Source organism: the organism of the source record quoted next, unplaced genomic scaffold (assembly GCF_019419815.1).
Source record: "Pyrus x bretschneideri cultivar Hongxiangsu unplaced genomic scaffold, Pyrus_bretschneideri_v1 Contig3, whole genome shotgun sequence".
NCBI classification, from domain to species: Eukaryota; Viridiplantae; Streptophyta; class Magnoliopsida; order Rosales; family Rosaceae; genus Pyrus; species Pyrus x bretschneideri.
The window spans coordinates 7,992,593-8,004,397 of record NW_025999612.1 but is presented as its reverse complement, the minus strand read 5'-3'; the positions used below and the strand labels follow the sequence as shown (position 1 = coordinate 8,004,397).

Below are 11,805 nucleotides of genomic sequence, written 5' to 3'. Positions count from 1 at the left end.
TCTACTGGGAGTGTTCGTCTCGAGTTTGTGCAGCTTTTGCGGCGGGCCGCAATCGTGGGCCTCATTTATCTTTTTGAGTTGGGCTTCTGTTTGTGTTGATCCAATCTGAGTTGACCATATGGTTTTGAGATAAAAGATATGAAATGGGGCCATTGACCACAAAAAACTTGTGAGACAATCTGAGACGGGTAATTTATCAGCCTAAGATTCTTCTTACGGTTAGATCCAACCTTCTAATCATTGCAAAAAGGAAAAGGAGTTTCACGTCCTTCCCTTTCGGGATGAGAGGATTAGGAAAATTGTTATGATTGCAATTTTTCACCATACTTTTAGAGAAAACATGAAAAAAGAGGCTTGTATGGAACGGTTCTTCTGTCATCGCACAATCAAAGGAGCGATCTCACAGTTCTTGGTCTGTGAAAAGATGTTGTTAGGTGATTCGTTTTATTGTTAAGAAAACTAATGAAAAGGGTTTGAAAACTTTGAGTTTTAATGATAAGGACAAAATAAAGGGTAAAGTAAATAGTACCAGAATTGACTTTTTAGTGTCAAAGTGTGATTTTTCGTTAAAGTGAACTGTACCGTGGGCTTTTTGTTAAAACTCCCTTTATTTTTCTCATTGAATCCAAACCTAAATTTGTTTTCAAGAGACAAATGTCAATATAATGGTAAAGGGTACAGATGAATTCAGTTATTACCAAATTACTTGTTTTCTTTTTCAGAGACTCACTAAATACATCAACATCTTCTAAAGTAAATGGCTAAAGCCATATGAGGTTTGTCCAACTCAAATTACAACAAAAAGTTATAACTTCAAGTATGTTTTACCCAACGATGAACTTACTAGTTACAATTTTAAAAAGCGTAAAAAACATCAGCCTTGAATAACTAATGCAAAACTCCTTAACAACATTAATTGCTTGTTTTGTTCTCCCAACCAAAGTGCTTAAAAAACGGTTAGTTATGCATCCAAGATCCGACCGTGATCGAGAAAACACAAAATTGAGATCCAGATTCAAAAATGAGGAATCTCCAGCCCACAATGACCAAATTGACCACATCACCATGGACACGTGGCAAACACCCTATGAAATTTTTGGGAGCCTAGTGAGTAGCTGACAAGTAGGAGTGTAGTAGTAAAAAGACAGGATTTCGAAAATTCTTCAATCACATCTAATTATTGTATATTGTGCAGTTAGTTTTTGTTAAGTAATGTTTATAATTAATTTAAATAAAAGGATTTACAATAATTTTCGACCGCATAATATACGATAAACGAATATAATTAGATAATTTTTAAAATCTTTACAAAGAAAATTCAAAAAGAAATCGCATTCGATTTAAATTTAGATTTACAATAATTTTCAATCAATATACGATAAACGAATGTAATTAGAAAATTATACTCATTCGAGACAGAGCCCCGCTGTCTCAAAATTTTTGGCATGAAATTTTGAAACCCTCCCTCCCTTTACAATTCCACAGCCCGCCCAATCAACCCCGAAAATTCCAAAATTAAAACCCCAAAGTTTTCAATTCCCCCCAAATTCCCAAGCCCTAATTTGCTAAATTGCACCACCCGTCCCTCTCTCAGATTCAGATTCACATACCCTAGTACCCCCTCCTAGCTCTGTGATTTCTAGGTTTCCAATTCCCAAACCCACGAATCTAGGGTTTTAACAATTCTCCGTCGAATCCTGATCCCTGGTTTGCTGTTCGGTTCCATGGCGTCCGAAGCCCTAGAGGAGAAGAAACCCGAGGACGAAGCTCCGGTGGCGGAGAAGCCGGAGGCTGAGGCCGAGGAGGTGACGAAGGAGGAGGCTAAGGAAGAGGAGCAAGAGAAAGAGGAAGAGAAGCAGAAGGAGAATGTTTCGGAAGCTTCCGAGAAGGTCACTGAGAAGGAGGAGAAAGTTGTTGAAGAAGGCCAAGAGGAGAAGGAGAAAGAGAGTGAGGAAACTCCGAAGAAGACTACGAGGGGTCGAAGGGCTAGCTTGAAGAAGGTGGAGAACGACCAGACCGAGTCGAAAAAAAGAGGCAGGGACTCGGCTGCGAAGAAGAGTAAAGAAGCTAAGGCGGAGAAGAAAGAGAAGGAACCGGTGACTCCGGTGAGTGAGAGGCCCACAAGGGAGAGGAAGCTAGTTGAGCGCTACTCAGCTCCAGAGAGTGGGCGGTCTTCCGGGACTAAATCCTTGAGCATTGAGAAGGTATGGTGGTGGGAAGAGTTGATTTTTTTATTTGTTCCTTGTTGGTCTAATTTGAATTATGCTTGTTTTCTTTGATTTCAGGGTCACGGTACAGAACTTAAGAATATCCCAAATGGTACGTTTTGCTTAAGTTTTCAAAAGCTTTGATCTTGTTAAATTGTTTGGTGGTGTGGTTGAATTGCTGAAATATAGTGGTACTGAATGTTGTCCTGGTACTTTTGGCTTCGATTCATCCATCTAGTGTTATTGAATCTTAAGTTGTTGTAGTGGATCTTAGTTTTAGATTTCGGCAGAAATTTTACATGCACATTGATCCAGCCAAAAAGAAAGCAGTTTGAATTCCCTGTAGGCTTGTAGTTCATTTGTTATTTTACCTGGATTCATGTGTAATATGACAGTGGTTCTGTTTTAGCTTCAATTTAACATTTACGTGAACTACCCAGTTCATTTAAGACATGGAAAACGTTTTAACATTCATTGTTATTAACAAGCTAAGTGGTGGTACAAAAATTTGTTTTGATGATTTTAATTGGTTTTAAATTATAAGGTGTAGTGGCTTTCTTTGATTTGAACTTCCGTTGGATGGAGAATTGAACCTAGAGTGTATACAACCAATGAAGTGATGTTCGTCTGGCTGCTATGTACTATCCAAAAACAATGAACATAAATAAGTTGGAAAACAAGAATCAAAATTTTAGTGTTACGAGTTTCATTGTGCTGTTTGTTTAGTTCTTCTAGTTAGTGTTGTCACATTTTCATCGTGTTTTCTTACACATTTTCACATGTCCAAAAAATAATTATGTGTTGTGAGGTGGAAGTTACTAGCTCATGTTGTATGTGGGGAACTAATATAGTATGCATATAAATTGTTATTCACTTATCTTCAAATTTTGTGTTACCGCAGCGTGGCCTATTTTTGTCTGATATTTGAACTGTTTCAGTGGCCTTCAAGATGTCAAAGAGAAAAGCAGATGACAACCTTCAATTACTTCACACAATTCTTTTTGGAAAAAAGGCTAAGGTGACCTTTTGTTTGTGTCTGCTTTTTATTTAGTGATTTCAGGTGCTTTTTATTCATTTTGTCTATGGTAGTCTTATCATCTTCTGATGTGTTTTAATTGTTGATGTTCTTGTGCAGCCTCATAGTTTAAAGAAAAATATAAGTCAGTTTTCAGGTTATGTGTGGGTTGAGAATGAGGTATTAATGTTTTATGCTCACCCCCTTGATCAATTTTGCATATTCTGCAGGGTCTTCTTGGATATTCACGCAGTACAATATTATAGCAATGCTCACTCTTATTATTCTTTTTTTTATCTGTTTGCAGCAGGAAAAACATCGGGCAAGGGTAAAGGAAAAGATTGATAAGTGTGTTAAAGAGAAGTTGATGGATTTTTGTGACTTGCTTAATATTCCGGTTAAGGGCACTACAAAGAAGGTAAATATTGCAAGAAACGTTTTTTATATTGCTTGAAAAGTTGATGGGTGATCCCTAATCTGACAGGCTGTGCTTATAGGAAGATCTTTCTGTCAAGTTATTGGAGTTCTTGGAGTCGCCACATGCTACAACTGATATTTTGCTTGCTGAAAAGGAACAGGTTCTGTTTCTTTCCCACTGTTTTTTACTTGCTCTATGTGCATTTTCACTTGCTTGTTAACTCATGGATCATCTCTGAGTTTCAGAAAGGGCAAAAGCGGAGAAGGAAGGCTACACCGAGTAAGGCTGCAGGTTCTGGGGAAGCATCACCAGAGACATCAGCCAAGGTGCGTATTCATTAGTCAATATTAAATTATGAATTTCTCACCAACGCCATGGATGTAGAAGGAATATTTTTTCATGATGCATTAGTTAATCCATTTTCTCTTATTTTAATTGATCCCTGTGTTAAATGCATGGTTGTGCTCCGTGTTATAGTATGGATTTATACCCAAGTATTCGACCCAGTGAAAAATAATTATTTACTTCTTGTTTGGCTGTAGTTTGCTGATTAGATTGATTTACTTGTTGAACTTTCTCCTATTCTCATTGATACTCTGATTATGATACTTTGGCAGTGCACTTTGTATTTGATGATGATGTATTGCAATGCATATGGCTTTGCCACTGGGTCATGCATTTTCTTCTTGTGTCGATACTTTGTAGTCTAACTTTGTGCCTTCTTTCTTGATAGAAACAAAAAGAAACACCCAATTCTGACAAAAAGCAGGAGTCATCCAAAGCTGATGAAGAGGAGGATGATGACAAAGTTGAAACTTCAGATGTGAAGGATGGCTCTGGTGAAGATGATGACCATAATATGGTTAATGAAGAAAGTGACCCCGAAGAGAAATCTGATGAAGAGCAAAAAGAACCAAAGGACCAGGTTTCGAGTCCAAAAAGTTCATCCAAAAAGACTGTAAAAGAAGGCTCAAAGGCTAAAGCTGGTAGCAAAACAACACCTTCTAAGAAGAAAACCCCAGCAAAATCTGCAAAAACTCCTACAGAATCTGCCAAGAAATCTAGTTCTACTTCGAAAAGAGGTGCAACTGATGCTGAAGGACCTTCTGGCTCAACAACTAAAGCAAAGAGATCAGCGAAAAAACAGAAGACTGAGAAGGAAAGCCCAAAGGATACCAAGGAAAAAGCCACTGGCAAAAAACAGTCGAGCAAGTCCCCAGCCAAGGCTCCAGCAAAGGATCAAGGTGATTTTCTTTGTGTTTATTTGCTGTGGATTCTCCCTACTTAGTTTGATGCTTCGATATCGGCTTGTGGATCTGTTCCATAAAATGCTTATGTCTTCAGAATTTTAGGAGTTTCTCTTTTGATTGTATCAAATTCGTGCATGAACTAGGAAAAGGGAAAGCTAGCAAGAAACCGAAGCCAGAGCCCACAAGAGATGATATGCATGCAGTAATTGTTGATATTCTAAAGGAAGTAGACTTCAATACTGTAAGTTTCATTATTGCAACATGACATTGAGTGGATGGTTGAAGATGCGTTAGTTCTGTTATTAAACACTTCCTCATTTACGTTGTGCAGGCAACTTTATCGGACATTCTCAGGCAACTTGGTAAGGTTCCTTTCTGTGTGCTTCAGTTTTATTTTCATAACCTACTCTTTTATTTAGCTAACTGTATAATCGTGATTTACTTCCCAGGTATCCACTTCAGTGTTGATTTGATGCATAGAAAAGCAGAGGTGAAGGCAATAATTACAGATGTAATTAACAACATGACTGACGAGGAAGATGAAGGCGAAGAAGCAGAGGAGAATGCGGAAGCTGGTGATGACTCAGACAAGGATGAAGAAAAGGATGACGATGGCAAGGACAACGATGATGCTTAAATCATAGTTGGCCAGAGCTTATACATGACCGTCGCATGCTGTGCATTAACCAAATAATTTATACTTTTCTTCAGAGGTGTGTGCCATCAGCAGTTTTTAAGAATCGATACCTTTGGTGATACCCGGGCCCTGTACCATATTATTTAACTTCTTTGTAGTGTTGAGCTGACCGCAAATTCATATGTTAGGTTTGGTTTTTTTAAGTTAAACCCCTTCCTATGAGAGTTGTTTAGCTGTAATCATGACTTAGTTTTCACTTTTAATAGAGTAGTAAGTGGGTTTCTTTTTCTTAATCTCTGCTTTCCCCCTCATTTAGTTTCTTTGACTTCGCTAATTGAGATGAGATCGGAGTTTAGAGACTTCAACGATTTCGTATTGATGGATACAGATTTCCTCATCAGCAAAGCCCGTGTCAAAGCTTATGCTGGAAAGTTTGATCAAATCCGGTTGGGGCATGAGTTCATTGGGCGGACACAGTTGAGCTCGACTAGCCCATGAAACCGTCTTTGCGGTTCCATGGCTCGATGGTTGCCTGCCTTACCTGAAATATGAAATTTGGACATGAAAGTTCAGAACGGTTCCTGGAGGGCTAATTCTATGAACCTAATCTCTAAAAACGATTTCAGACAATGGAAGTGAGTGAGAAGTCAATTCTAACTAATTAATCTCTCCAGTATTTAAGAATTGACTTGGCCAAACTTCCTATACAAAGCAGGGGTCAATTCTTATGTTCACTACCATATCAATTACGTTAGATTAGTTTATATTTTGAGATTTGTGCAATAGATAGATTAAATCAAATTCATCTAACGATAATCCTAACCACCACTTTAGGGTGGTGGGCAAAAATATATCTAGTTTGGCTCCAAAGAAAATTTTCTTGCCTACACAAGACATGGATCTTAATAAAGTTGTAAAAGCAGCACGAGCAAAGGGTAACTAAAGCAGACAAGTCCGCACAAACAACTAAAAAACTTACAACACCAAAATTTAGCATATCTAATATTCGAAACCACATATCAAAACAACCCAAAACCCTAAATGAATCATAACTACCACCACAAATCAAAATCATGCCGCCATTGAAGCCATTGCATCTAGACAAGAAGAACATGCATAATGCATATTAGGAAATAATCAATCTCCATTGATCCAACTGCGCATAATAGCATATAAGAGTTCCATAATAGCGATTAAAGTCGTCATCATACAAAGTTGGCCAAAACACATGGACAAGCCGCAACAAAATCTTTCAAATCAGAGTAGTTTATTTATTTTCTGCATTTTTGTTAATTGGGCTTTCTCCATTTTATTGGGCGAATTTGTTGTTTTTCTAATGAGCCTTCCTCTTTCAATGCAATTCGGGGAAAAAAAAAAAAAAAAGAGTGTGGGCCAACCTTTTCTGAAACTGATGGAGTTTATTGCTTTCTTTCTCGTTTGAGGTGTAACCAAGATGAAAATTTACATCCATTATTCACATCTTTCGATCAAGATGAGTATTTTACACTTCACTTAAAATTGTCGATTGACGAGCTTTTTCGGTCAACATGAAATGTATATGTATCAGAATTACACATGTTCATGTACACCACTGACTTTCCATGGACTATGTGCATCATCTCCCGCTCAAAACAAAATTAGATGGATTTTTTTAGGAACCGACTTTTCTCCCTATAAATTTTCTTAATCCTTCAATCGTGGCTATTAGTTTCTAGCATGTGGTTTAGAAATGACAAGGCCGCTATTTTTTTTTAATCAAGAGAAAAAAAATTCGAATTTAAGACTTCGTCGTATAAAAACGGCTACACAAAAAATTAGTACTGGTCTCGACAATAATAACAATAACAATTAATGATGGTAGCAAACACTAAATCCATAAACTAGGCAATTTACACCACAGAAAAAATTTATACACACCCCAACAACATCAACCAAACCTTAAAGAGCTGCAGCGCAGATAATATGCAGCCCCAGCTGTTCCCTCCCATCCGAAATGGAATCTGCAAAATCTGAGGAAACCATTTGTCATTCACTTTAGGTGTTTTAAGTTAGTACTTACTACAAGGATGTTTGTGTGTGATGGGGGCATATCAGTGTGTTGACCCTAAAAACTACCAAGCCTATATGGTGCGCAGACCAAGTAATTAATAAGCTAATTATCTTTTTTGGTTGTGTGCGGGGCATGCCAACTCGTCGGCCGAGTAATTAATAAGCTAATTACGTCATTTGGTTGTGTGCGGGGCCTGCCAACTAGTCGGCCGAGTTCGGCCGGGAAGGCTGCTGACTTCTTGATCTTGTGACTGCAGTCGAGAAAGGAACACGTATCGGCATTCGGGTTCTAGAGCCTGAAGACAAGGCTGTTAGTTCTGCAAAGTTCAATATCAAATTTGGCTTTCAATGTGCCGAATGTAGTAACATGGTAACACCTCACTTCACCGAGAAGGCTGATGAGGTGACCTCTATCAACAAGGACTCAAAAATCCTTGTCGATTGAAACTTGGATGGGTAATCAGTCGGCCGAGAAGCAGTGCTGTTTATCCAAACTGAAGATGTGTTGGCGGAAAAAGAAAATAAAAATCTCAAGATTGTTGAGAGGTTTTGCGTAGAGTGAGAGTTTGCACAGGGCAGTTTGTATGTTGAATTGGAAAGGCTTTTTCCGTTGCCACTGCCTTTGTATTTATAAGAACGCAAAAGTTTGATGACCACATAACCAACTGTTGCCGTAAATCCACGTTCACTATAATATTCCTGAGAATATTGTATTTGAAAGCAACCATATCCATGCGGAATCCATCTTTATCTCTTTGTTTTGTGCAAATCAATCCTAATCCAAGTATTTAATGGCCTCCAAGTGCTGGAAAATAATTAGCATGCAATTTTATCTTCTAGCCATGCATCTCAACCAAGGCATCTTGATCTTTCTACCAAGTCTTTCAGTCTCACTGACCACATCATGATCCTTATCCAAACAAGAGACCACATGCAGCTGATTACTTCACAATTAGATGGATTCCAAATCTTTTAATTAATTCCCACCAAAAAGAGTTTGATTAACTTAGCATCCCTCTGATGTCATGGTTATCATCCCAAATTGCAGTCACGTACCAAGTTGGACTTCCCATCTTTATCCTATGCAATCTGGAAAGCAATCAAGACTCAGTTTAAATAATACACATAAAAATGTATATTAACACTCATTGCAGTTCTTGGACTCCTCGCTAACCTGCCATGCAACAGATAATTCTTCAATATCAGATCCAACGAGCTCAGAATTCTACTCATTCTACGGCCTTGATTTCTTGGACCGATAGTGTAAAATTAGGTCCAAACACAATGACGAAGCCTTTGAGCTTACTGTAAAGAAGAAGAACCAACATTGGTATTTCCTGAATCCGAAACGGAAAACAGAAAACCTAATTCCATTCACCATCTGCATTATTTCCCTCTCGAAACATAATTAGATGGAGTTTTTCTAAGAAATTGGTTTACTCTCAACTATTTTCTCCTAAAACCTTCTTAGTCTTTCAATCTTGGTAATCCACTCCTGCATACGTGTTTCGGATATTCTTGTTTCGTTACCAGCAAGAAATGAATTCGAACTTGAAATCTCTTAACATATGGTTAAGATGAGAAAACCAAAACATTAAGAAGTAGTTGGTCTCAGTTTTGTTGTTTTAAACAAACAAATATTGTGATAAGCTTGTAGCTCAACTAATTAGGGTGTTTCCCTTAAACTCGAGTCTTGGGTTCACATTATGATTGAGGATGTCCAGATTTCCTGTCCTTATCTTTTTCACTTGTTCACTTGATCAAAATCTACAGATTAGTCAACATTATCCTTTTTAGAAATTTGATTTGCCTACTTTTAAGGTGGAGTTTATAGCTGAGCAAAGAATTGTTCCACATTGTTAATTAACCCTATGTTACTTAAAGATTGATTGAAAAGTTCCATCCAACTAGGTATATTTTTGTGTTTAATATTGAAAAGTTCCATCCAACTAGGTATATTTTTGTGTTTAATATACTAATTCCTATAATCTAAAGCAATTTCTTGCAGAATAAACAACGAAGATGTCTTATTAGGCTACGAACTTATAGCTTCGGTGGCAGAATATTCAAGTTTGATGCAAAATTTAGAGGCGTGTGATTACGATTTATAAGAGTATCGTATCATTACAAAGTAGGGCTAACTTTTTTTTTTTTTTTTTTTTTTTTTCTGACAAGCAACAATAGAGAGATTTCATTAACACAAACCAAATTTACAAGAGGTGTCAAATGAGTATATAATCGGGCAGATCCATTAAGGGACCTAGATGGCTGTGAGGACCACCCAAGTTTGGGCATGTGGTGGAGGAGAGAGTGCAGCATGTCGCCGGCTGAAGGTTCTGTAAATGATTAACAAAGGAGACGAAGATTTTTATATTTTATTAGAAGACTGTCAAAACGACGTCGTTTTTAGTCAAGGCATTTAAAAAAATTTGAAAACAAGTCTTTTTACTAAGTCACTTGAGGGAGACCCTTTCTAATTAAAAGAAAAAAGCCTAGTCTCTTTCTTCCTACCGAGATCTCCACTCAATCTCATTTTGCAGTTCAGCTTTCCCTAATTGAGTACGTAATTTCCAGTTTCAATTCCCTTTTACTCTAACCCCACCCAATTGGTCCCCAGACCACCACTAGCTATTCCACGCCCCCACCTATCTCCTCTCCACATCCACCACCTAGTTCACTTCTTTCCAGACCCCACCACCAATTAATACCCTAATTTCTAAGTTTAAATAAGTTTCTCATTTTAGTCTAAGTTAATCATATAGGGGTATATTGGAAGGAGGGAGTTCGAAAGAGAGAGTCAGGAGAGGATAATGTTTAACTTTTTATGTGAGTTGCATTGGATGGGTTCAATTTTTTTTTTTTTTTTGAAAAATTTTATTCGAACCCATATAATCTATTTCTATACCTAATTTAAAATGTAAATATGAAATTTTTTTATTCTATTTCATAATTACCGTTAAGTACAAGATGAAATTAATAATATAACTAAAATTGATCAATAAACCCACACCCAATGCAATAACTTACTAACTTAGCATCACGCAATCTTAAGATCAACCCTTAAGACTTGAGGTAAAACGGTACTGAAATTAATGAAATTGTGTTTTTGAGCATTGGAAGTATACTGGCGATCTCGTAAGATTGAAATTAATGAAGTTGGGATGGGCCCTGCTGGTGAATTAAGACAACCTTCTTGCCCTACCCAGAAGCTATCTTGGCCATCTCGTGAGCTTGGAGAGTTTCAATGCCAGAATGAGGATGAACTGGTGACCATCTTGGCTACTCAATTTGTAGTATACTTCCAATCCTCGAAAACATAATTTCATTGATTTCCTTATACTTCCGATAAATTTTATTGCAATATACTTTCAGTCCTCAAAAGCATAGTTTATTGCAGTATACTTCCAATAAACCATCATTTCATATTTCAAGGTCAGAACCTGTAAACCATTCATGAATATTGATTTTTGGTTTTTATGTTTTAAATAGGTGTAAAAATAAATTTATGTATTGAATTGAGTTTGTGAGGGTAGTTTAGATAGTAAATTTGGGTTTAAAGAGATATTGATAGCTTAATTAAAAATAATATGGGTGTAGAATGTAAGTTGGGTATAGAAAGAGGTTATATGTGTTCAAATAAAATTTCCCTTTTTTTTCTTTTCGAATATTTGATTTATCTTAATTCTAATCTTTACCGTCACAATGTAAGTTCCACTAAGATCAAATAGCGACATTGAACGAAATCCAAGATTAGTAATTGAAAAAAGTTGAGGTTCTACCATAAAATTAATTCTTCAAATGTGGAGTGTGGCCCAACTTCTTGTAAGGACATGTAACCTGACTCTGATACCAGAAGAAAAGTTAAGGTTCTATCGTAAAACCAATTGGCACTAGCCTAACTCCTTATAAGCACATGTAAATTGTAATGTCTCTTAATTTTTCGTTGCAAGATTCTCTCTCATTCATTTTTTCATTAGAAGATCCCAACCCAAATCTAATTGAAACTTCCTAGATTTTAACTCTGTGATTCGTTGATACCTCTAAGCAAGCCATTGTGAGCTGTTCAAATTCCAATCAAGATCCGTAATTAGTCATATATTAATGCCAATGAGTTCATATAATTTGACTCTAATCATGCTGCAGGAGGTATTTTGGGTTTTAATATTAAGAGCAAGTGTACCAAGCAACCTAATATAACTTCTAGATGCCCACCACACCAACCCTAACCC

The 11,805-nt window shown here is 37.0% G+C and overlaps 1 protein-coding gene and 1 long non-coding RNA gene across 3 annotated transcripts; one reads left to right on the top strand and one right to left on the bottom strand.

Moving 5' to 3' along the window:
• The first annotated feature begins 1,403 nt into the window (after positions 1 to 1,403).
• Positions 1,404 to 5,820, top strand: LOC103964027 (DEK domain-containing chromatin-associated protein 1). Of its 2 annotated transcripts, none has more exons than XM_009376904.3 (11): positions 1,404 to 2,204; positions 2,286 to 2,319; positions 3,146 to 3,225; positions 3,343 to 3,402; positions 3,533 to 3,640; positions 3,720 to 3,800; positions 3,886 to 3,966; positions 4,374 to 4,884; positions 5,034 to 5,131; positions 5,222 to 5,252; positions 5,340 to 5,820. In XM_009376904.3, exons 1-11 carry the CDS (start codon positions 1,725 to 1,727, stop codon positions 5,525 to 5,527), a joined length of 1,752 nt encoding a protein of 583 aa, XP_009375179.1. In that variant the 5' UTR covers positions 1,404 to 1,724; the 3' UTR covers positions 5,528 to 5,820. The 2 variants fall into 2 exon arrangements, with proteins under 2 accessions (XP_009375179.1, XP_009375178.1); XM_009376903.3 differs by having other exon boundaries at positions 3,530 to 3,640.
• A 1,528-nt stretch (positions 5,821 to 7,348) lies between these two features.
• On the bottom strand, positions 7,349 to 8,641 carry LOC125479738. The gene is made up of 2 exons (XR_007260214.1): positions 7,665 to 8,641; positions 7,349 to 7,536 (listed from the first exon to the last, which is right to left on the bottom strand). It is a non-coding gene; the product is annotated as an uncharacterized LOC125479738 (long non-coding RNA).
• Positions 8,642 to 11,805: the final 3,164 nt, after the last annotated feature.

Excerpts from the sequence above, each read along its gene's own strand:
- LOC103964027 (XM_009376903.3), top strand. The coding sequence starts at position 1,725 with ATGGCGTCCGAAGCCCTAGAGGAGAAGAAACCCGAGGACGAAGCTCCG. Across the intron at positions 3,403-3,529 it reads ATGTGTGGGTTGAGAATGAG|CAGGAAAAACATCGGGCAAG; the intron begins GTATTAATGTTT and ends ATCTGTTTGCAG. Across the intron at positions 3,641-3,719 it reads TTAAGGGCACTACAAAGAAG|GAAGATCTTTCTGTCAAGTT; the intron begins GTAAATATTGCA and ends CTGTGCTTATAG.